At 38.0% G+C, this 25892-nt stretch overlaps 1 protein-coding gene across 2 annotated transcripts in view; it reads left to right on the forward strand.

Moving 5' to 3' along the window:
* Nucleotides 1–25892, forward strand: part of Pde4d (phosphodiesterase 4D) — a 1431689-nt gene that overhangs the window by 540282 nt on the left and 865515 nt on the right. For both annotated transcript variants that reach the window (XM_029468212.1, XM_021180268.2), the window contains one exon: nucleotides 9085–9314. In XM_029468212.1, coding sequence (XP_029324072.1) covers nucleotides 9085–9314 — 230 coding nt within the window. The remainder of the gene's footprint in view (nucleotides 1–9084; nucleotides 9315–25892) is intronic.

Below are 25892 nucleotides of genomic sequence, written 5' to 3' on the forward strand. Positions count from 1 at the left end.
CAAACACTGACACCATGTATACACTAGCAAGATTTTGCTGAAAGGACCCAGATATAGCTGTCTCTTGTGAGACTATGCCGGGGCCTAGCAAACACAGAAATGGATGCTCACAGTCAGCTATTGGATGGAACAAAGGTTTGTTACATACTCTTAAAGAAAAGAGAACAACAAACAAATTGAAAATGAAAGCATGCAAAACTGGAAGTAATAGTGAGTAATAATACATTTAATGCTAACCCATACTAAGCAGCAATTATTACAGAATTCTTTCAAGTATAACTTCTTGAAATGTGCTTATTCTCACAGTAAAGAGAGTTGTATTAAAATTACTTGTCTGCTAACTATTCAATGGATGTTAGTTAATTACCATAGAGAATTTTAGTTTATTGTCATCTAAGAGATTCATGTTAAATTCTCTCAAATGCTTCCCAGTTTTCTGTCTTTTAATTGTAAGTGTCCTGAAGCTAATTCTGAGGTATTTCTAAGTACCATTAACAGTGAATGTTGTCTCACCAACATGAATACCAGTGACCAAAGATAACAATAATGGTCACATTAATGTGGACAGGGAAAGTGTAGGTGGCTTCAACCCTATGGAAATAACTCTAGGCAACAAAGGAATTTGTAACATGTAATATGTAATTATATGTATGTATGTGTATATATATGCATGTGTGCATACACACATACATATACATACACATAATTACATATTACATATATATTGTGTATCATACACATATACGTATATGTGTCTGTTTGTGTAATGACGACTAATGAAATAAAGAGGGAAAGATTCTGAAAGAGAGCAAGCAGTATTTGTGAGAAGCTTTCCAGAGAGGAAAGAAAAGGAAAAAAAATTATGCAACTATATTAGCTCAGAAATAAATAATTTTAAAAAGTGAATGTTTCATTTTATTTTGACTTTTATTGTTTAGAAGTGAAATGTTATTGTTTTTAAAAGCTAATAATTAAGAAAGATAAAAAAAAAACAAGGGCATTACCAATAATAACTCCCAAGGAGTTTGGATATACCCTTCCAGAATTTACTATGACTATATGAATGCTTAATTTTTGGATGTGATTATTTTATGAACATGGAGTTCACTCTATGCTCTCTTCTCACTCAGCATTATACAATAATCCTATATTCATAAATTCTTCTGCAGTGTTTTAATACCCCCCCCAGTATTCTATCACTTGATATACCAACATTTGTTAAGCCAGCTCTTCAGAGAAGCAATTACAATACACTCAGTATTCGTTACTATGAATGAGCTGTGATAAATGTCTTTGTAGCTGGATCTGTGCCAAATTATCCTATTAGACTATTCTAAGCTGTTAAGACATTGTTTCTCCAATGTAAGTGCACATATGAGTCTAGACTATTAATTACTTTTATTCACGGGCTCTCGTCATGAAGACAGTGACTGAGCAAACGTGGAAGAGGTCCTTGATAGTTGCATATACCCTCTGGGATTCATTCTCACAGAGGAACTCTGGAGAAGTGATGGCTTAGAAACACTGGAAATATTATCTTCCCACTACTAACAAAGTGTCGTTTGGGGGACAATAATATTCAGATGACTCTAGTAGTTAGATTTCTATTCCTTTCCAAAATAAGGTAATTGAGTGTTCCACCTTGTGGTTGATAAACTCTTATTATTTTTACTTTCAAAGCATAATTGAAAAATATTGTTCTGTTGTGTGAAAAGGCCTCATGCTATACAGTGTTTTAAGAAATAAGATGTTAACATCAACATCAACTTCTTTGGGGTTTTTTTAGTATAAAAATAAAATCTATATAGATAGCTTTAAACTGACAGGCATTCCCCTACACTGGGGCATCGAGGCTTCACAGGACCAAGGGCCTCTCCTCCCACTGATGAGTGACAGGCCATCCTCTGCTACATATGCGGCTGGAGCTTATGTATACTTCCATGTATACTTTTTGGTTGCTGGTTTAGTCTCTGGGAGCTCTGGGGATACAAGTTGGTTCATATCGTTTTTCTTCCTATGGGACTGCAAACCCCGTCATCTCCTTGGGTCGTTTCTCTAGTTCCTCTAATGGGGACCCTGTGCTCAGTCCAATGGCAGGCTGAGAGCATATACCATTTGACAGGCACTGGTAGAGCCTCTCAGGAGACAGCTATATCAGGCTCTTGTCATCAAGTACTTGTTGGTATCCAAAATAGTGTCTGGATTTGGTGACTGTATATGAAATGGATCAGCTTCTGGATGGCGTTTCCTTCAGTCTCTGAGCCACACTTTGTCTCTCTATCTCTTCCTATGGGTATTCTGTTCCCCCTTATAAGGGGGGACCTTATATAAGTGTCCACACTTTGTGTCCACACTTTGTGTCCACACTTTGGTCTTCCTTCTTCGTGAGCTTCACGTGGTTTGTGAATTGTATCTTGGGTATCAAGCTTCTTGGCTAATATCCACTTCTCAGTGAGTGCATATCATGTGTGTTCTTATGTGATTGGGTTACCTCACTCAGGATGATATCCTCCAGATCCATCCATTGCCTAAAAGTTTCATAAATTCATTGTTTGTAAGAGCTGAGTAGTACTCCATTGTGTAAATGTATCACATTTTCTGTATCCATTCCTCTGTTGAGGGACATCTGGGTTCTTTCCAGCTCCTGGCTATTATAAATTAGGCTGCTATGGACATAGTGGAGCATTTGTTCTTATTACACGTATTTTCTGGGTATGTGCCCAGGAGTGGTGTTGCTGGGTCCTCTGGTAGTACTATGTCTAATTTTCTGAGGAGTTGCCAAACTGATTTCCAGAGTGGTTGTACAAGCTTGCAATCCCACCAGCAATGGAAGAGTGTTCCTCTTTCTCCACAATGTCACCAGCATCTGCTGTCACCTGAGTTGATCTTAGTCATTCTGACAGGTGTGAGGTAGAATCTCAGGGTTGTCTTGATTTGCATTCCTCTGATGACTAAGGATGTTGACAATTTCTTTAGATGTTTCTCAGCCATTCGATATTCCTCAGTTGAGAATTCTTTGTTTAGTTCTGTGCCCCATTTTTTAATAGGGTTATTTGGTTCTCTGGAGTCTAACTTCTTGAGTTCTTCATATATATTAAATATTAGCCCTCTGTCGGATGTAGGATTGGTAAAGATCTTTTCCCAATCTGTTGGTTGCCACTTATCATTAGTGTCTCAGTGGGACTTAAAAACTTCTATCTCGTTAGGCAGTGGTGGCGCATGCCTTTAATCCCAACACTTGGGAGGCAAAGGCAGGTGGATTCCCAAGTTTGAGGCCAGCCTGGTCTACAGAGTGAGTTCCAGTACATACAGGGCTATACAGAGAAACCCTGTCTCAAAAAACCCAAAAAGAAAAAAGAAAAAAAAAAAGAATTTCTATCTCCTGATTTAACCATAAGCTGTCATTAATTCCAATGGTTTATGTAGACCTGTTCTTAGCTTAGTTTACTTTTTAAAATGAGTGTGAGGTTTATGAAGCTGTGGTCATTCAGTGTTCTTTTCTAGCAATATACAAAATATCAGTAACTGTGCCTATTAAGGTAGTGTTGCATAGTAGTGTTTAGTCTCATATTTAATTAAAAGAGCTTTGGGGTTGGATTTTGAATTTTAGCATGATCAGCCATTCTAGTTTTTTGAGAACATAGTATTTCTCTGTATATGAAATTTGAAATCCCATAGTTATAATATCCAAGAAAGGCAAGGCAGTTTTGACTTTACTTTGTCATAGAGTTGTTTGGACAATATATGACAGTGTGTATATAAATATACTTTATAAATTCAAGTACAAATACATGTATATATGTCATATACATATATACATACACACACATATATAAATATATATATATATATACACTCTCATATACTGTGTAAGCACAGTATGTGTATACAAAATATAATTTATGGATATAAGTATAAATATATACTATAATGTACATACATACATATATATACACACTTGTCATATACTGTATACATATGTATACATATATATGTGTACCTATGTATGTATATATGTATGTGTGCATATGTGTGTATGTATGTATATATATATGTGTGTATATATATGTATATATATATGTGGGTATATGTGGGCATGTGTATATATCTAATATTTATGCATAAAGTGAGAAAAGGAGTGTTATCTTGGGATTTTTGTGCAAATTCAAGGAAGCTTATGTGAAACATAGCACCACTTGATAAATACTCAGTAAATATTAGTTGGACATTATTGTTGATAACATTGTTTTTTAATAATATTATATACCTCAAAGAAAAGACTTATAAAATCCAAAGCTTTATATGTAGGATTTGTAATAAATGAACCCTTTATTTTAGTTTTGGCCTCTGTGTTATATTTTGGATTCCATTTGTCACTAAAGTAAGACAATGCACTCCCACTTTCAAGACAGCTATCAGGAAGAAATAAATTTTTTATTTGGAAATCAACAAGGAAAACAAGCACTGAAGGCAACATAATGCTATGAAAATTATATAGGGGATTTTCTTGGCTTCTAACGATGACAGCTGCAATTATTTTGAGTGTTAGATGTTTGTGCCCTACAAGCTTCATATCTGGGACAGGACAAGATCCTGAGATGTAAGTACTATTAGCTCAGACTCAGAAGGAATTATCTCAGTTTTTTTTTTTTTTGATTAAAAAAATCAGTTAAGAAGCCAGGCATAGTGGCGCATGCCTTTATTTCCCAGCACTCAGGAGGCAGAGGCAGGCAGATTTCTGAGTACAAGGCTATCCTGGTCTACAAAGTGAGTTCCAGGATAGCCAGGGCTATACAGAGAAACCCTGTCTTGAAAAACAAACAAACAAACAAACAAAACAAACAAAAATCAGTTAAATGTGTTTAAATATCTTAATATGATAAAGAATTAAACAAAAATTCTAAAACTTGTTCTAGATGCTCTGGAGTTGCTGTGATCTAAATTTACAACAAAAATGCTAACTTTCTGGAAAGATGCTAGCTCCCTAGGTGAGTCTTCACTTATAACACTCAAAAGAAAGGAAATTGCCATTTGTGATTGCTTAAGCCATGCAGGCAGTCAGCTCTGAGTATCCCCACATGTATGGTCTCATTTGATTCTTTTAGGCCATTAGACTATTTGGTAAATCAGTTGTTTCTGTAGAAAAAGGTTAAACTACTTTCAAGGAGCACAAGTATGTGTGGGAATGCAAGGATTCCAAAGCTCACTTCTCCATTGAAGCACAATGCAGCATTGGACTACTTCATGATTTTGAACATATAATAAATATTACTAGGGCAGACTTTTCAGCTCCTGAGAACTCATTATATTCCTCATGGTATATTTTCCCTCAACTACAATCAAAATATTCAGTTTTTTTTATTTTAGTGTAGATCTTCTTTGCCTTCACATGTAGATAGCATAGGCCAAATTTGTAAAATCTCGGTGTAGTTTAAATTCTTGTTAGGCACTCAGATTTTCCTTTATAACTTTTAAATTTCTCCTCACAACGTCTTCTTTTGACATGTTCCAAGAAACCTGAAAATGTGTGTTATAGATGGAGTCCTACCCAGGAAATAAAAGATAAGAGTCATGAACTTGCCATGGTGCCACATGCTATTTATTATCTGTCACACAGAAGGTGGTGAGAGAGGGCTTGGAAACTCAGTGTCAGCCTCCTCATTTATATAGAAATAGCCCTTCTGTACACAAATCACAAAAGGACTGAGAACAAACTCGGGGAAACAGCATCTTTCCCATAGCCTCAAATAATATAAAATATCTTGGGGTATCTCCAAACAAAAGGCTTATATGATTTAAAACTTCTTTTCAATAAAGCAGTTGAAGAGGAAATCAGAGGATGGAAAGATCTATGCTCATGGATCCATATGATTAATATACTAAAAATGGATATACCACTAAAAGCCACCTACAGATTCAAGACAGTCTCCATCAAAAGTGCCAACACAGTTCTTCACAGACCTCGAACGGACAATTCTCAGTCTCATATAAAAACAAACAAACAAACAAACAAACAAACAAACAGAAAAACAGATTAACTAAAACAATTCTGAACAATAAATCAATTTCTGGAATTACTACCATCCTAAACCTGAAACTGCACTACAGAACTATGGTAATTAAAATAGCATAGTTTTGGCACAGAAGCAGACATCTTGATCAGTGGGATTGCATTGAAGACCCAGATGTATGTCCACACACATATGGACAACTGGTTTTTATAAAGAAGCCAGAACTTTACCCTGAAAAAAGACAGCATCTTCAAAAAATGGTTCTGGTCAAATTGGATGGTTGCATGTATAAGAATCCAAATAGATCTAGACTTATCACTTGAATAAAATTCAAAGTGGATTAGAGACCTCAACATAAAATTGTATAGACTGAACCTGATAGAAAGGGGGAATGGTCTTCAAATCCTTGTCACAGGAAAAGACTTTCTGAACAACAACAACAACAACAAACAACAACAACAAACAACAACAAACAACAACAAACAACAACAACAAACAACAAAATAGCAAAGCACTAAGATCAATAATTGATAAATAGGACCCATGAAGCGAAGAAGCTTCTGCACAACAAAGGACTCCATCGTGCCGACAAGGTAGCAGCCTATAGGATGGAAAAACCTGTTACCAGCCATACACCTGATAGATAGTTAATGACCACAGTATATAAAGTACTCAAGAAACTAGATATCAAGGAAACAAATAACCAAATTAAAATGGGGAACCAGACCTGACCAGAGAATTTTCAGGAGAGGAAACTCAAATGGCTGAGAGACACTTAAAATGTTCACTATCTTTAGTCATCAGGGGAATGCAAATCAAAACGGAGACACTTGCTTATTGAGCACATTCACTGCTTCTCTACTCATAATATGCAGACATTGGAAAAACCTTAGCTGTCCCTCAACCTCAACAGATGAACAAAGAAAGGTAGTCAGTTTTCAAAGATAGAATATTGCTCAACTGTTAAAAATGACATCATGGAATTTGCAAGTAAATGAATGGAACATGGGGTGGGGGTGGGGGGCATCATGAAGGAAGTAACCCAGATCTAGAAAGACAAATATGGAAATGTGGTATGTATTGCTTATATGTGGATATTAGCTGGTAAAGTTGTAACCATAGAACCAAAGAGACAAACATTTTTGGTCACTTTTTTTGTTTGTTTTTTAATGAATTATTTTATTTATTTGCATCCCAAATGTTGCCCCTCCTCCCTGCACCCCTCTCAGAGTTCTTCATCTTATTCCCCCCCCCCCCCCCGCCTTCGCCTCTGAGAGGATGCTTCCTTTTACCCCAAGGCATCTCCCTTCTCTGGCACATCAAGTCTCTACAGGATTAGCAGCATCCTCTCCCACTGAGGTCAGAAAAGGCAGTCTTGTGCTACGCATGTGCCAGGGGCTGCAAACCAGCTCATGTGTGCTCATTACATGACTGGTGACTTAGTCTCTGGGAGCTCCCAGGGGTCCAGGTTAGTTGACTCTGTTGGTCTTCCTATGGGGTTGTTATTCCCTTCAGCACCTTCAGTTCTTCCCCTAACTCTTCCATAGGCTCCCTGACCTCAGTCCAGTGGCTGGCTCTAAGTATCTGCATCTGTCTCAGCTGCTGGTCCTCTTGGAGGACAGCCATGCTAGGCTCCTGTCTGCAAGCACAGGAGCATCAGTAATCGCATTCGAATTTGGTGCCTGCGCATAGGATGGATCCCAAGTTGTGCCTGTCAGTGGTCAGCCATTTCTTCAGTCTCTCCTCCATTTTTGTCCCTGCATTTCTTTTAGACAGGAACATTCTTTTAAAAAAAATCACTCTTTTGAGTTTATTTCTGGAATTTCTTCCACCTTGATGTCTTTAGGATCTGTTCCCTAAAGACAACCATGGCATACTTTTGTTTGTTTGGTGTTTCATTGTTTTCATATTTATTGTGTTTTTGCATTGAGATTTGCATGTTAGTTGTGATGGACAACCCTTACAATTTGATTCCATAGCCTTCAAAATAAGCGGCCTTCTTCTGAGGTATTGAGTGGTGTTGATTTATTTTAAGCTGGCCACAGTACTATACTTTTTCTGTAGCTTCTTTGGTTGCTAATCATAAGTTTGGGTAAAAACAAACAAACAAACAAAAACATACTATATTTGATAGAGAAGCTCACTGGGTTTTGGCTTTACACCTCTGACTTTACCTGTGTTGTTGGACATTAGTTGGCAGCTAAGAACTCATGTCTCCTGGTAAGCCTGTGTTATGGCTAAATCTGGGCTCAGTTCCTTCCATTCGAGCTAGTAACATAGCTGAGACACAAAGCACAAAGATATTGGGCTTGATACATGCACACTCGTGCATGCAAACACATATATGACTGATGATATAGCTCAGTGGGTGGAATCCTTACCTAGCATGTATAAAGATTCAATCCCAGTATTCAAGACTCAACCAAAATTTTAGAACTGGAAAATTAAAGGCAGGCAGGTCAGAAGCTCAGTCCTCGTGTAATTAGCAAGTTTGAGGTCAACATAGACTATTTGAAACCCCATCTCAAACAAAAACGTGGGGGGGGGGTCCCCAGATATGGTGGCACATGTCTGGAATCTCAGTTACTCCAAGGACTCTGACAGAAGAGACATTAAGTACTATTGAATATGTGGATATCCTAAGTCAGACAGACCCTATCTCAAAATTGAAAGCAAAACAAAACAAAACAAAACAAAACAAAACAAAACAAAACAAAACAAAACACCAGAACATTAAAGGTTATAGATGTAATTCACTGGCAAAGCATTTGCCAAGCACAAGTGAGGTCCTGGGTTTGATCCCAGCACTGGGAGAACGAGTAGAAACAAGGCAATAAATAAACAAATAAATAAACAAAACAAAAATGATTTGAAATTATTCAAAAAGAAAGTAAAGATAAAATTTAAATAATTTAAAGATAGAAATCAGAAAAAGGGAAAGATATTTTAATTGTTTAAGAACAGAAAAGTATAAATATAACCTGCCCCCCTCCCCCAAGGACATATGTCACTATATAATGGCACATACTAGGACTCCTATTAATTCTGTGGACTTTGTTTAACTTTACCTTAGGCCTCTGAGGAAACACTCCACTCCTGTAATGAAGAAGAGGACCCTTTTCGTGGAATGGAGCCCTATCTCGTACGGCGACTTTCTTCCCGCAGCATTCAGCTTCCACCTCTCGCCTTCAGACAGTTGGAACAAGCAGACTTGCGAAGCGAATCAGAGAACATCCCTCGGCCAACTAGCCTCCCCTTGAAAATCCTGCCTCTGATCGCAGTCACATCTGCAGACTCAAGTGGGTGAGTGCCTTTGGTGACGGTACACATTGTTCCACGGTACACATTGTTGATGGCGATTGTTATGTAGGTTACTTTAGGGTTTGCTTGGGGCACACATTGTTTGATTTGAGAAGGACAATGAGTTTTGAATCAGAAACAAAAGAAGAATGAAACGGTTTCTTCTGGTAACATCTGTCTCTGTGTGGGATGAGACATTTTAGCTGAACCATTTTCCAAGAGAATGTTGAAAAGTACTGGGTGACTGCTTAGACGATTCCAGGAAAAGGAAATTGTACCCGAAAAACATTGACTGGCCATAAGTGGTTTTTACAGTTCTTAGCAAGTGATAACTAATGGATTAATTATCACGTAGGCAGACACAGGCAGACACTGTAGGTAATAATTCATTGAGACAAAATGAATCTGGAATTAAGACTATACTACACTGTAATTAGGATAAATGAAGATATGCGATTATATTCATGAGCCTAGTAATTTGGCCTCTGACACTCTAAGCTATTACCTGAATGCTATTTTAGCACTTATCAGTATTGATATTAATAAATCAGTTTCATTTAGCCTCAGTAGTTAGAATAGAGTCAGCAAAAGTCTGTCTGGCGCCGTGTACCTTCCTACTTTGGTAGAGTGAGTACTTCTTATGTTTTTGTTTTTTTTTTAATCTGTTTGGCAATGGATAATTTTCTCTTTAATGGTAACATTGGCCCATGAAACAGTGAAATGAGGCTAGTGGACATATCTACTGTTTTCTCACCTGGTTAGCTGCATCTTAAAGAAGTTTGGATGAAAAAGAAAGTGAAAACTAGAAGCTCATAGGTACACAGACTCCCAAGTATTTCCTACGAGATGCCAGAAAAATCACTCGTGCTACAGAAAGGCCTCTTGTTCATCCTCTGCAGGGTGAAAGACATTCCTAGGGATGGTACTTTCCAGATTTACAAAAGAAAAAAGGCATGTGCTCAAAAGAAATTTGTCTAGTAATTCAACTCTGAAAGTATTGAGTTTAGCTTCTTAAACTGTTCCTTACCATTCCACAAACCCAGTGATGTTTAAAAAAGAAAGTAAAATCAATTGCTGCTAAATAAGAAGATCATAAATTCTCACTTTCTTAGAGTGGAAAAAGGAAATATGCATTATTATATTCTTCTTGATCAATTATACATAAGGAAAACTGTGTAAATAAATATCGAGCAGTTTCATAGTATTACAGGCAGGAATTGAGTACGGCAGCCTAATATGAGAATTCTTTGTAAAAGGACTGTAGCTCTGAACTTGATTTGAATCAGCTTCTCTGGTGTCCACTGATGTAGAGAAGGGGGATTCAGACACCAGGACGTCAGACAGTCCCAAGATCAATTCTAGTTGATTGTCTTGGAGATCACCCAGAACACATTTGTTATTCTGTTTTTAACATTAGTTATTCTTATGATTATGGTTTATTTCAATGATCAATTTTAAAGAAAATTCAGCCAAGAGAAGGCCACATGGACACCTGGTCAGACTCAACCATCCAAAAGTCCCCTCCCAAAATAGAATTGGAACTGCTCCATCCATGAGTTATAACGGATCACTAGTGAGGTTTTCCCCAGGAATCCTGCATAGAACTCAGTATCCAGATTTTCCACTGTGAGAAGTCACCCTCTCTTCTTCCTAGGAGCCTAGGAGGTACCAGTGCAGACTTCCAGGAGAAAAGTGGGTGGGACACAGAAACCACAGTGTCTGTATGAATGGTTTGGGCATAAAAATCCATACCTGCCATATAAGGAGTGGGGAGAAATTAAACCTACAGAAGGGAGTCCCTAAAAGACAGCTCAGGATCCCTCTTTCAAAATGACCTTTTAAAATTCAACAGTCATAGCCCTAATGAACTCTTTTCTGTACACAAGGTGCATCTTAGAATAATTGCCTTGCTTCCTCCACACTTGAGGAGGAAGGCTTTCTAATTAAGTTTCACTAGACTAATTTAAGTTCCTGATATACTAAATTAATGTTGGTATCTGAGACGTTTGGTGGATAACTTGATTTCTCATTTCAAGGTCATGTACTTTTAAAAGAAAATGCTGAAGTGTACTTAATATCATCTCTGTATAGTTTGATAATGTGTATAATTAAAAATCTTAGGTAAGAGCTAAACATATTTAATTAAATTTGAATGTGTTGCTCAAAACAAACAGAGTCCCCAAGTGGCAAGAAACTTAAGGATTTAAGATGCCAGCATCCTAGAACTTTGGTTGTTTCAAAATTTGTTTTTCTCTCAATGAAGAACCAGAGACTTAAGTTCCAGTGCAATATGATAAAAAAAATAAATGTGTATTTTACAAAGAGACAAAGATGACTTTTTGTTCCAAATGACAGCCAAGAGAAGCCATGAAGAATAGCCAGTGAACAGAAAACAGAGACAAGAGTGTTATTGAAGGGACTGTTATGACCTAAGGAAACAAAAATAAGTTTTGAATTAAATACCAGGTGTCAGGAAATTAAGGAATATAAATTCCAGAAGTTAGAAATTAGAAATGTTTCTTTGCTGCCCTTAGAACATTAGATTCCTTCCAATCATGGAATCATGATATCGTGGTATCAAAGAAGGGATGGGGGAGATTCATGTTACTCTCAATAAGTTGATCAGAACCCAATTAGCCTTTAGTAAGGGCTAGTGTATGGGTGCATGTGTGTGTGTGTGTGTGTGTCTGTGTGTGTATGTGTGTGTGTGTGTCTGTGTGTATGTGTGAGCGTATATGTGTGTTTTGTTGTGAGCACAAAATAGGATTGTTAAGACTGGATACACCAAGAAGCTTGCACCCACCCATCTGCTAGTGTTCCACGTAGGGTAGGATTTCTCAAGTACTCTGGACATTGATTGACCTTTGATTAGCAGCTTGAAAACATATAAAGTTAAAGATGAAGTAGCCTGGACTACTGTGGTTTTATATACATCTTTACTGATTGAAAGGCATTGGAGTTACTTCTAGCTTGGTGATGTCGTGACTACAGCTCTGATGAAACATTTTGAAGCAAATCTATTATAGATATGTGGCTAATTCCTTTCAGTTCTGGAATGGAGGCTCACTGGATATTCATAACCACTTGGACCAGAGAAGGCTCTGAATCTCTTGCCCCTGTCAGCAATATACATTTACCCAGGACTTCATCTGTTCTAACAATTTCAACCAATGTATAAAAATTCTCTATTCCAGCCACTGTTTATGCTGATGAACAGGTATCTTTTGGTTTTAAAGATTTCTTTTGTTTTTGTTTTTAAATTTTTTATTCACACTGTAGCTTAAGAAGGCATTGCATTTCATAATGGTTGTGAGCCAGCATGTGGTTTGCTGGGATTTGAACTCAGAATCTCTGGAAAAGCAGTCAGTACTCTTAACCCCTGAGCCATCTCTCCAGCCTTGTGAACAGGAATCTTAATGTAGTTTAGTTTAGATTTTCATTATGAATAGTGTTATTGTTTACATTTTGATACATTGTTGAACATTTTTGATATCTCCTTTGTGGCATATGCACTTGAATAATTTTCTAGTTTTTTTTTTTCATTTACTTGTTAAGTTTAAAGAATCCTTTAGGTAGTCTAGACATAAGAGTTGTATTAGACAAATGTGCTATGGCATGAATATTTTCTCATAGAGATCAGTCTGAATTTTTATCTCCTGTTTGTTTTTCAACATGGTGGGCCCTCAAAAGTGTGAGCATTTGCACTTGACAAAACAAAAAACAAACAAACAAACAAAAAAACCCAGAATATCAGAATATCGTAAAGAAATGAAAGAGACCTGGTGCAGTAATGACAGAAGGTAGGAGGAAAGAGAAAAGAGGAAGATCAGAAAGCGGGAGAAATGGCACAAAAGAGAATATTATGTGTAGGTTCTGCAGACAGGCAGTAGACCCTGCTTAATAAGGAAATAGCAGCTGGTACACACACCACTAACTCCCAGGGTAAATTCCTCTGGGGAGAATGGTTGTTGGCTCCTGGGATGGTGGCTAGTGACACCTGGGATACACAGGCAGTGGAGATGCAGACAGAAAAATGCTGAGGATGAAATTACACCATGCTTTGGGGGATTTCATTGTGATTAGACAAGGGCTGGGGTTCTGTTCTGGGTGGCTTGGCTGTGAGTTCTGCCTTCTCCTTCACCAGCATTGCATCTTGGGAAAGGACTTCAAGTGCCTGTCTCTATAAGGGTAGAATAGGAAAATGGGTTTTCTCCTTCCCTTCGTAGGTTAGTCTCAAAGGCAAAATGGTTACAATTGTTTTGTTTTGTTTTTTGACATTTTGTATGTGCTTGATAACAACAAGAACTTCCACTCCTATACTCTTTGGGGAAAGTATTGGAAAAAATAATACTTGTTGTATGTAATATGGTCTCACTTTCAGAAGCTAGCTGGCTTTGAAGAGCCTCTACTAATAACTTTGGGGTAGAGATAGATGTTGTAGTAGATGTTGGAGGGAGGCTGACTTTTGCTTCTGATTCAGAGAGTCACCACTACTGTGGGATATATATATATATATATATATATATATATATATATNTGTGTGTGTGTGTGTGTGTGTGTGTGTGTGTGTGTGTGTGTGTGTGTGTGTCAATAAGGCTTCATCTTGTTTTAGAGTCATTGGCAGGTGACAGTCCTATTTAGTTGTGTTTGCAATGACAGTAGAGGTTGTCCTTCCAGTAAAATTCTATAAGTAAAAGCTGATTTCTCCATGTTTCACACTGTTCAAAACCCCCTGAAAGGAATCATGAGTCCCAGCTGGCCCCCCAGAAACTGATTTATGTTTCCTGAGTGGCTCATGTACCCCAGGTACCCTAAGAGGAGTTTAGCTTGACACATACAAGGCACAGGAAGGTAGAGGAAGGAGAGGGAGGAGGTGCTAAATCTTTCTAGTCATCATTCCCTGCAGCATTGGCCATAATAAAGAAGAGCCAAGGAACAAGTTGTTCCCTTGTGATGGGATGACACAGCTCTGGATGGATGCATAATATCCAGGCCTATATGTGGGAGGAGAATATTACGAGCATTTCTTCATCACTGGCGTCCTATTACCTGTCTGGAAGAGTACACTGGGTACATTAATATCACTTTGTCCTATTTTTAAAAAATGAATAGAATTTAAAGGAAGAAATGATCCCTCCTGAGGATTAAATAGTGCATGGAAGAATTATCTAGTCACATAAAGTTCACTTTATGAGGTTCTTACAGACTTATTTCCACGAGTGGTGTGTCATTCGCACAGGGGGTGGTCCCAGATGCCAGTTAGATGATGAAGTCTTTGATCGAGTGCTCAATGCCTAGTCCTCTTGAGTACAAAGCATACACCACAGTGAACACACAAAAAATAAAAATAATAAAACTTTTGGCATTTAGTGACTCAACTGAAATCCGAATAAAAGGTGAAAACAAGGAAAACAAAAATCTGCTTAGAGCAGACACCTCTGTCTTTCCACATCTGTACAATTCTAATGTGTAAAGATATTAGCAGTAGGCATTTTGTCTTTGAGGTATTTTATTTGTAAAGATTGATAAAACTAAAGGGTTGTATGCCCCAGCCTCCTTGTTGAGCCTACACCTTCATATTGATTGTGCGCTCATGTATTGGGAGATTCATTTCCTAGGGTCTTATTGAACATTATATATAACATCTATAATCTACTGGGCACAGCTGCTGTGAGAGATTCAGGAGCCGTGTATCATTCTTGAGCTGAATGTGGTTTTAAAAATGAATAACTGAAAAAAGATAAGAAGCAATATACCTAACAGAGTTGAAGTCACAAGCAACATAGAAGAAGCATAATTCTTGTGCCTCTGATTTATTTAATTTCAATTTATTTACATAATGGTCTATGCTAAAAGTTTTAAGATTAATCACCAAACATCATAGCCTTTCTATTCAATTAAGTCTCGTCTACTTTGGCTTTATAACTTGTGATATTTCAAGACTAAAATTAGTTTCAGAATAATGGAGTACTTTCTTCCTACTATGTTTATTGACAACATTTTATTTTGATAATCAGTAGCAATTTGTGTTTTTAATCTAAAATAAACAAAACAAAATTCTGACTTCTTTTCTTCACACATCATAGACTCTCTGAAGAGTTCACATTATCTGCCATGTTCACAGTTTACAAAATAGTATGATAATTACCCAACTGTAGTGTCCTTTCTTCACAGTGTGATTCAATTTTTTTTTTATTTTTATTATTGCAGAACTTCTGGTATCTGCATTTAGGATTCCCTGTCTGTGTAATATACCATGATATTTTACTTAGTTGTATAATGTATTGGCTTATAGCAGGAAGTAATTTTATTTATAAATCAAGATGTTGTAGTTCATGGTCTCCAAAACACTAAAGAGGGAAGAGGGTGTGAACTCATTACACTCTAGCATCTGGTAGGAATGGCTAATCATTTCTTGTGCCAGCTTGACTTGTTTAAATCATATAAGTTGTTTTGGAGTCAGATACTTTCCAGCAGTGAGCCCACCGAAACACTTACTTCATTGCAAAACATGGGAGAAACATAAATCACTCTATATAATGCCAGACACTCAGGAGGCCAAGGGGCTAAAAACGTGGGCAGAGGTAAAAGGGAATCAACAGCCCAGACATGAGTGGAACTAGTATAGATGTCAAAAGAAAGGTTTTATCAAGAGAGAGGAGACATGATCATCAGTATATACACATGGATAAACAGAAGTATGCCCATAGAGGCTCAGGTAGGAGAAAATACAACCGCCTTCCCTCAGTGTGTCCCAAGGAAGTGATTCCTCAGAATACACCTGGTTGGGAAGAAGTTAGGATGTGAGCTCACCCTCCAGTAAGAAGGCTGGAAAGGAAGGGGCGTTTATTCACCCTGGAGAGAAGAAACTTCTGCAGAACTTCACTGAGCAGGAGAACAACGAGAGTGCGATTTAAACAAGAGAGAAATGACAGAGCAAGGTCAGGTCGAGACACTGAAAGAACACACACACAGAGGGAAGAACCTGTCTCAGATGGTTCTTCTGTAGGAAACAAGGAGAGCTAACTGCCCAAGCGCTTGTATGAATCTCCTAGCTGTCCCCTAACAGAGAGATGCTCACTCAGTGGAGCAGGTGGATCGTGACTTTCAAACCTCACTGCAAGTTCCACTATGGTACTCTGGAGTTCTCGAGACTTTTTTTCAGCATCTATTACAAACAGCAGCATCTTCTAGTTTTGAAGATGTTGGCCCTTTCTAAATTATTCAGCTGTTTGTTAGAATTACTATAATAGAATTTAGAAAGTGAGGGGTGTTTTTAAAGATGGGTTTTCATTTTTATGTTCAGTTAGGCTATAATGTATTTAATAAACTCTTTTATACTTTTCTCTAATGATCTTACCAGTTAATGTATTACTTAAGTGTTCTGAGGTAGCATCCAGGTTTTCATTTGCAAATTTTCTTTCTTTTAAATGATGGTGACTTAAAACACTGTAACCTCCTCTTCTATTCACAACCACTGTCTCTGAAATGTGAGCAGTATTCTAGTTAATCATGTCAGTTTAGTCAGTAAAATTTTTATGTGGTTAATTCTATGTGCAGAATGCATTCTTTAATAAATTGGGTCGCTATAGTGGCCTTGATAAAACAATGCATGTACTGTGCTTCCATGAATTTGGAAGCAACATATTATTTTCAGGATTTAATAAAAGTAACCTGAAGCCTATTATTTTTTGTAGAAGAGTTTATTTTGGCCTATGGTTGTAAAGAGATAAAAGCCTGTTAATACCATAGCAGTGAAGAATGGCAGTGGGCGGGAGGCAGCTGAATTCACGTCTTCATAATGCACACAGTAGATAGAGAGAGCAGACTAGAATGGCTTGAGCTTTTAAACTCTCAAAGTTTACCTCCCCCAACAAGGCCATGTGTCTTAATGCTCAACTGAACTAAGTATTCAAATGCCTTGGACAATGAGAGGCCTTTCTTAATCAAACCACCATAAGAGATCAGGAGGCTCTACTGTCTCCGTGTACTTTTCTAACAAGTATTTGTTTTAAATTTTATTATAATCACACCATCTCCCCTTCCCTTTCTCTCTTCCAAACCCTCCCACATACCTATTAGTTGCTTCTTTCCTTCCTTTGGACGTTTGTGTGGCCTCTATGGTACCGTGAAAGATGAAGCTTACTGCTTTTGTTTAATACTATCGGAAAGAATTGCATGCTTGAGACCTAACATTAGCACAGTTTTTCATTGTATCTTTTGTTACCTTGGCCTGGCAATTCTTTTCATTTGAATTCCAATGCCCTCATATAGTATTTGTGACTCTAATTTAGCAACTTTGCAGTGTGCTGTGTTTACAAAATGACAGTGTGCACCATAAAGACCTAAGCATCGATCGAGTGCGGCAACTTGTCTTGAGAAGAAATGGGAAGGTTCGTCGACCTCTAGAAGGTTGCTGCAACAAACCAAGACCAGAACCTACTTTTTTTGGCCTATAGGCTCTAATAAGTACAGCCCAAGAAACTGAGATAAGGGCTGATAACTTTAATTGTTCCTGTAAAACATCCCATGTGTCAAAGATACCCTTTGCTATTGGCAAGAAGTGAATGGATGGTAGTGAAAATTCACATGCATGGACCATTATGTAGTTGTTAAGATGATTGTGGTGATAACTATGGATGTCTTTAGAACCCATTTGGGAAAAAAAGAAACATACAAGTATGTCCATATTAATGTTACAGTACTGCACCACACCTGCACCTATCTAAGAAATGGAAAGCAATGTGAAAAGCATAATTCTCTGATATAATTTATTCCACCAACAAGATTGTAATAAAATTAAATACAAGCTTTATTAGCCATTTTTCGCATCTAAGTATCTACTAATCCCCGATTTCTAATACACACTGAGTGAGGTACCTGGAATAAAGTGTAATCAGGTGAGTCTTATATGTGTGCCTGCACATAATCAAATAGGAAATTTGGCAACTATGGGGGAAGGTTCATGGACTTTCAACCTTCCTCCAGATTACTTTATTTAATCATTTCTTTGTCAACAACTTTCTAGAGAACACCATCAGAATTAAAAAAAAAAAAAAAAAGGAATTGATCAAAGAAAACTGAGCAATAGCTCCTGGCAATGAAGGAGATGCCAACACTAAATTGTAGGTCTTCAGAAAGGCAGAGGAATGATATTTAAAGGCTCGAGAGCAGTGATTCTCAGCCTGTAGATTGCAACCCCTCTGAGGTCAAATGACTGCTTCACAGAGGTTGGAAGATCATAAGAAGGCACAGATATTTACATTGCAATTTGTAGCAGTAGTAAAATTACAACTAAGAAGTGGCAACAAAAATAGTTGGGGGGTCACCACAATAGGAGGTACTGTATTAAAGGGTCGCAGCATTAGGAAAGTTGAGAACTTCTGCTCTAGATCCAAATCTTTCTAGGTAAAAATAATTGGAATTTGGCAGAATACAGAACCCATTTTGTCCAGATTGGGTAGGAGATGGAGTTCTGCCTTCCATTCACAAAGCTGTGTGGCAGGTCTTTACTGGTTGCCCTCTGGCCCTTCGAGCAGGGCCCTGTACCTCTATGTGGTCAGGTTGACCCACAAAAATATATGCAACTCTGTTGACTGGGAAAAGATGGTGGCATTGTACTGTGGCTCTTGGTGATGTGGCCAGAGCCAGTATAAACTGTGCTGTTGACCAACAGATTCTGAGGATACTGTACACCATTAAATTAAGCTCCTGACTACTTGTTAGGTGTGCGTCATCCTGCTCATGTCTGGCTCTTCAAACTCCCTGTCCATTCTGAATACTGTTCTGTATTCATTTGGTAATTTTCTATTGTTTATGCCTAGGTGGTGATTTCTATTGCTTGTGGCTCTGAACCATGACAAGGACACAGACACTGAATTTCTTATAAAATGTATCCAGTTTAGAAATCAAGATGCAGAAAGTACTCTGAGTCGTCTAGAATTTAATTGTCCTATCAGTGGTGAATTTAGTTGGAGAAAGCAAAGAGAAAAGTGAGTTCCATTCCAGTGCTTTTTATATATATAAAGGAGTGACAAAGTAAGGGCAGCAAAGGGAAGAGCCTCTGGAGATGCCCCTGGCTAACTTTGCAAAGCTCTCAATATGGAGATAAAGACAGGGCCTCTATGTAATTATTCCCCTTTGACTGCTCAAGCTGGTAGGCTTAAAATGGATTCCTAATGAGAGTGGTTTGTATTGCAATTAATTAAGAGCATGAAATTAAAAACTGAATGCCTTTTCTCTCTCTAGAGGATATTCTTTCTAAGTATTGTTTTAACTTCTCTGTCTTACTGTGAACTCCCTCCCTTTCTCTCTCTCCTTCTTTTCTTCTCCCTCTTTCTTTCTTCTCCCTCTGTGTTCATTCTTCCTCTACTGAAGGAGAATTTACTCCAATCTCCAACAGTCAACAGGCAGGGGTATTTTTCTTAACACTGGAGCAAACCTTTATCTAACTGTTTTTTGTGTCTCACGTTTATCAGTTGTTTCTGATATAAATGTTTTGAAGGCAATCGCAAGGAAAAACTAAAAATGTCCAGTAAGCCTTTGGCACAGATGTTCTTGTCCTCTAAAAGTCATTTCTCTTTATTTTAGTGTAAGAGAAAGATAGACAGACAAACAGACAGACAGACAGGCAGACAGAGACTATAAGAATATGAACACATGCATGAAGTTATCATGAAGAATTATTTCAGAGACAAATCATCCCTGGAAGTTGAGAAAACATAGATTTCTCCAAACAACAATCTTGAGAAGTCTGGTGATCATACCTTGCCCCCCAACCCTCATTGTCCTCATTGTCTTTCATCTCCGTATCTTGAAAAGCTGACAAGTGAAGAAGACTGTATTAGCATGACCCCTGTGCTGAGCAGTGGGCAGCCTTGTGTATGCACCATTATCTTCCTTTCCCAGGTAGGAGAACTGCAATGCGGAAGGGGTCAATCTTGTCCTCAGAGTCAACGAAAAGTAACGTATAACCCAAATCTGAAAGTCTCCAGTTTTCATCTATGTATATCAGAATCTCCAGTTCCACTTTAATATAGCTTTTGTGTTCTACACAGCTGCTAATGATATGGGACAACCCACCTGTGATTCTAATCTTCCCTGTGGAATATGTGGAGATTTTCAGAATTTTGCCTTAATATACCCATTTTATCCAAGGAAGTTCCTACCAAACCCCACAGTTTCTTTCTTTTTTTTTCACAGTTTCTTAAATAGTGGTATGAACTGGGCATTATTTGGCCAGCATAGCTCTCAGCTGCTAAGAAACAGTGGGGCAAAGACTGGGTTCCTGGGACATCGGAGATCATAAAAAAAAAAAGTTCTCTCGGTTCAGATGGGAGGGGAGGTGGGAAGGAACTGGAAGGAACTCAGAAGGAAGGGAGCAGAAGTGAGGATCTATTATATGAGAAAAGAATCTATTTTTAATAAAGGGAACAGGGTTCTCAATTCTCCTAAACCCAGAGTCTGGCCTAATAATTAGAAAGTTATATTGCAAGGACTGCAAGTCTTTAACTTACTGCTTTGAAAGAGTTAACAACACCAGAGTTTTATAGAACTATATTAGACGCCATAAAAAGAAAAGTCCTCCTTCATCTCCGGTTGGGTTTCACTGTTGTTGCACTATTAATTAAAATGTTTTAATCAGAACACCAAGATCTATAGTTATGCTGCCACTGATTATTGTTTAAGCAATGTCAAAATTAGCTTTCGAAAAATAACCATGCAGCCCCACTTTAGGCTCTGTGTACTGATGAGGGAAGCAAAGTCAGAGAAGGTTTTCAGAACAAGATTGGCACCAGTTGAAAAACCTAAGCCAAGTCTCACAATTTTGTTTTCCTCTGTTTACATACACATATATATTGAAAAATGACCAAGTAATCTAATATTACAACAACAAAATAAATTTTGGATGGCTCCTAATTTGCATTTAAATCATTCTCATGGAGGCATTATTGTAAGCATAAACAAAGAGGAGATTAGTTTGAGAAGCAAAGGCCTTTACAACTGAGAAATACATTAACTATAACATTTCAAATTATGGGTTTTAGTAAACATATCTAAAAAGACATTATATGGATTGGAATAGTTTTGCTTCTGGAATTTATTTTTCTAATAGTCTGTCTGAAAGGGAACAGTGCTAGCCTTCTTTCTCTGGGTGAGTCATGGGATTAGGATACTTAGTGGGAGCCAGTTAGAGCTGAGAACAATGGAATTTCCAAGTCAAGAGCCATGTGATTGTTTTATTGTAATTTTTATTAAAGCTATTCTGTGACAGTTCCATATATGTGTATGATGCACTCTGGTTGCTCTCACTCCTTCTCCTCCCTTATGTCTCTCCACTCCATCAGGTCTCCTCCCATACTCCCTCTCTCATATTTGAGTACTTTTGTTTTGTAACCACTGTATATAAATAACTAGGAGCAGCATTCTGCATGAACATGGGTTTAGAAGTGTCCCTTTGAGCATGGCAAGCTCTCTAGTGGGTGCTCAACTAAGGCCAGTGCCTGCACCTTCCACAGAGTAGATGTAACCAATGATTTAGCAGAGAGGGAAGGGTCCTGTGCATTCCTCCCCAGCCCCAATTGACTAATGGCAGACTCAACCCTGCATGCATAAGAGATAGGACTAAGATCCTGGCTTAAGACATTGAATGGTGAAGGCAATCACAGGTGATAAAAGGAGTCAAATTTCACAACTGTCTGGGAGCAAAGAAGACCAACAAGAGCCTTGTAGTATGGGAAGGGACATGCTCAGTTACAGTACTGAGTTGTGAATACATGCTAGGTACTTGGAATTTATACTGAAACGCTTATTCGATTGACTAATTTACTTTAAACCTACAGGTTTCAAGGTGTTTTGTTTTCATAACAGAGTAAACCAAGATCAAAAATCTCAAGAAAAGATTGGGTTATAACTTATATATTCATTGTTAATTGAAATGGTACCAATGAACACTTCCAAGTGTCCTGCCCTGGGGTTATCACAACACAATCTAGAAGCTTCTTTCATATTGATTACATATTTTATTTGACTCATCTCAGCGAGCGGAGAGCATAGATTTTTAAAATATATTCTCTTTATATATTTTATTAGTATAGGAACCCCAAAATATGTTTTTCTTGTTCATATTGCTTAGTATCTCTGTTGAGAATGTATAACCTTATGGACTCTGTCAAAATCGAGGTAAGAAATCATTACAGTGGGACTAGAGAGATGGTTCACTGGTTAGGAGGACTTCTTCCCTTTGCAGAGGACCCAGGTTGCAAAGGACATTGGTAGCTCACAACCATCTGTGACTCCACTTCCAGAGGACATGGCACCTTCTACTGACCTCTACAGGAGCCAGGCTTACCCAGGATCCTCAGGCATTCGTGCAGACAACACTCACGATATAAAATTCATTTTTTAAAGAAATGGTTGTGGAAATAGAAGATTGAGATGACTTGATTCCCAGAGTTCAGTCCTGTTAATCAGTAGAAGAAGCTTGCCAACTTAGAGGTGTTGATAAGATTAAAAACAAACAAAAGCAATGCAGAGCGCATCTCCTCATTGTGAATAGAGCTGTGTTTCTTACCTGAACAGTAGAATGGCACATTTTAGCAGAAAGCATCATTAAAGTAGGGGAACTCTCAGTGTAGCATGGAGTATAACTTAGTGATGAAAATCCAAACCAGAGAGCACTAAGTGTGGTTATTCACAATCTCATTTGTTGTGCTGGGGAACAGACTTGCCTTCTCAACTCTGGGGTTAAATTAGGATAAAGAATGTGTGTGTTGGAAGCCAGCCTGTTTCTCCGTTCTGCTGTTTTATGGCTTTTGGTATGGCTCAATGCCATTGTGTTCTAGTAAAAATTACCATTTGATGGACTGCCGGGAGAGCAGGCAGGGAGTGGGGGTGTGAGAAGCGTGGGTGAGTCCCTACAAATGTGAAAAGAATGGTTCCTTAGTCGTGTTTGGGAGCGTTGCTCAAAAATCTTCACGTTTACGGAGTGGAGCATAAAGGAATTAGAATATTTCTTTTTAAAAACAGGGAGCTAGAACTCATGTCTGTTCCTCTGAGGCAGGCTTTTGTCCATGTATGAAAGCATTATCTTAAGAACTCCGTTGGAGGATTGGAAGGTCTCTGATGCATTACATAAAGGAGAAGTAAGAGTGGACCTTGCTTCCCAAAGCCTTGCCCTCTACTTAAGCACTGTGACCCCTGATTGAGGAGAGTGATGTCTTGCATCCCTTTCTACAGCATCTGAATAGCTAGATCTACAAGGGCAGATTGTACACATAATCTTCTCCACTTTCTTTCTTTTTCTTTTTTCTTCTGCAGAAAGTGTTCAGCTCTGTAACGTAGACAGTGGCTGAAATTTGGAGCTGAGATCAGCATTGTCCCCCTGAAGTGCAAAATTTAAAAAGTGTTCATAGCAAGTTAGTATTTGTAGTGAGAAAGAAGCCACTACAAATTTTAAATAGAATGTGGCTTATATTATAAATATCATGAATCATTTTAAAACACTGTGCTTTGTTAGCTATAACACAGTTCTATAACTTTTACTCTAGACTTCAACTACAATGCTCTTGGATGGATTCTTCAAGTGAAACTTAATGTACCCTGTATGAACATATTAAAAAGAAAAATCAAGCCTTTCTCAAGTATGGTTTACTTTTTTAGTTATTGTTAGTTAAAAAATTGGTAACTTTGTATAAATTATGAAAGCAGGTGTCAAGTTTTAAGAAATTTTTACCACGTATTGTATGAATGAACTAAATGATTTCAGAGCATTTGCAGGGTGTATTTGTGGGGACAGTGATTAGTGCTATGTATCTTCTCATTCTGTGAAGGCTTTGTCATCCAGGTCTTGGCTATGTGTCATAACATAAATTTGAGGTCTTCTTCATTAATGTCAGTATGCCGTGTCAAATTAGGAAAAAAAAATAAACTTTTTTCAATATATTAATTTGACTCACTCTCTCATGATTAATTAAATTGTCAAGCTTTCCCTGGGAGTCATTTTTCTTAAAACCTCTCTCTCTCTCTCTCTCTCTCTCTCTCTCTCTCTCTCTCTCTCTCTCTCTCTGTGTGTGTGTGTGTGTGTGTGTGTGTGTGTGTGTGTGTGNCTCTCTCTCTCTCTCTCTCTCTCTCTCTCTCTCTCTCTCTCTCTGTGTGTGTGTGTGTGTGTGTGTGTGTGTGTGTGTGTGTGTGTGTGTATGTGTGTGTGTGTGATGAGTGTACATATGCATGTATGGGTGTGTTTCTGATTACCCCCTTTGAAATTATCTGGGAAAATGGTTACAATTTTCTTCCTGGTATCTCTATTGATTTCATCAGTCAGCTTTATTATACCTTTCATAATTTCAATAACAAGATTCAAAATTTCATCTCAATGATTTGTTTTTTAAATTTCTTTAATAAATGAACTTAAGGAAAAAAGAGGTATTATTCAGACACATATGTATTGAGTTCAGTAATTCCCCACCAGTATTATTGAGAGATTTCAAACATTTCTCCAACTCCACTGTATGCTTTCTATTAGGATTCCATTTGTTTTAGTATTTCTGCAGCATATGGTTGAATGAACACATGGACCGGATGCATTCTCAGAGGTACTGATGATGCTTATGTAGGCAGAATCCCCAACTTAAACCAAAGTGTCCTCTGCTCCTCCTGCTTTTCTGAAACTCCCAAGACACACACACACATGCACACGCACACACACACCACTTGCCTTTCTCATATGCCTCGATCATGCTGCTTTTGTTTTTAGTGCCTACATCCCCCTCTAAAACATTGTTTCTTTTGCTCCTACCTTTTTCTCCATTAGTATCTATGCTCCACAGAGATAGGCCTGGGTCAGACTTTCTGGGTCAGACACAAATGACTGCGAATCGATGGCTTAAAACAGCAGAAATGTATTCCTTCTGAATTTGGGAGGCCAGAACTTCAAAATCAAATGTCAGTCCACCTAATTCTTTCAAGAGGTTCTGAGGGATAATTGGCTACAAACCTCTCTCAGAGCTTCTGGAGGCTTCTGACAACTCCTGGCATCCCTGGGTGTGAAGCTGCATAACTTCAGCCTCTGAGTTTGTCCTCACACGGCCTTCTTCTGTCCCTGCCTCTGAATCTTTAACTATTCTGTTCTTCAAAAGGCATCCTTAAAGAACCTTAGCTCATTAGACTTGAGGGCAGCCTAACCCAAGATGACCTCATTTGGGGATCCTTACCCTAATCACATTTATGAAGACTCTTGGAACAAATAGAGCTCCATTCTCATTCCATGTGGCCTCCAGTTCAACACACTGCAGAAGGCAGAACTTCCTGTTTTACTCACTGCTGTATAGTTGGCACCTAGAACAGAGCCTGGAAGGAAGTTAGGGCTCAATAAACATTTGCTGAATAAATACACTGAGGGTCTCCAACACGCCAGATAGGGAATATGTGGATGGCTGCAACTTAACTCACCCTCAAGATAGTTCACTTTCTTTTCTCCATTTGCATAAAAGTTCTAAGGATTAAAAATGTTCTCTCTGATAGTGTTTGTGGATCATGGATTCTGTAAAATCATACAACATGTGTGACTAGTGATGTGCAAAT

Source organism: Mus caroli, chromosome 13 (genome assembly GCF_900094665.2).
Source record: "Mus caroli chromosome 13, CAROLI_EIJ_v1.1, whole genome shotgun sequence".
NCBI lineage: Eukaryota > Metazoa > Chordata > Mammalia > Rodentia > Muridae > Mus > Mus caroli.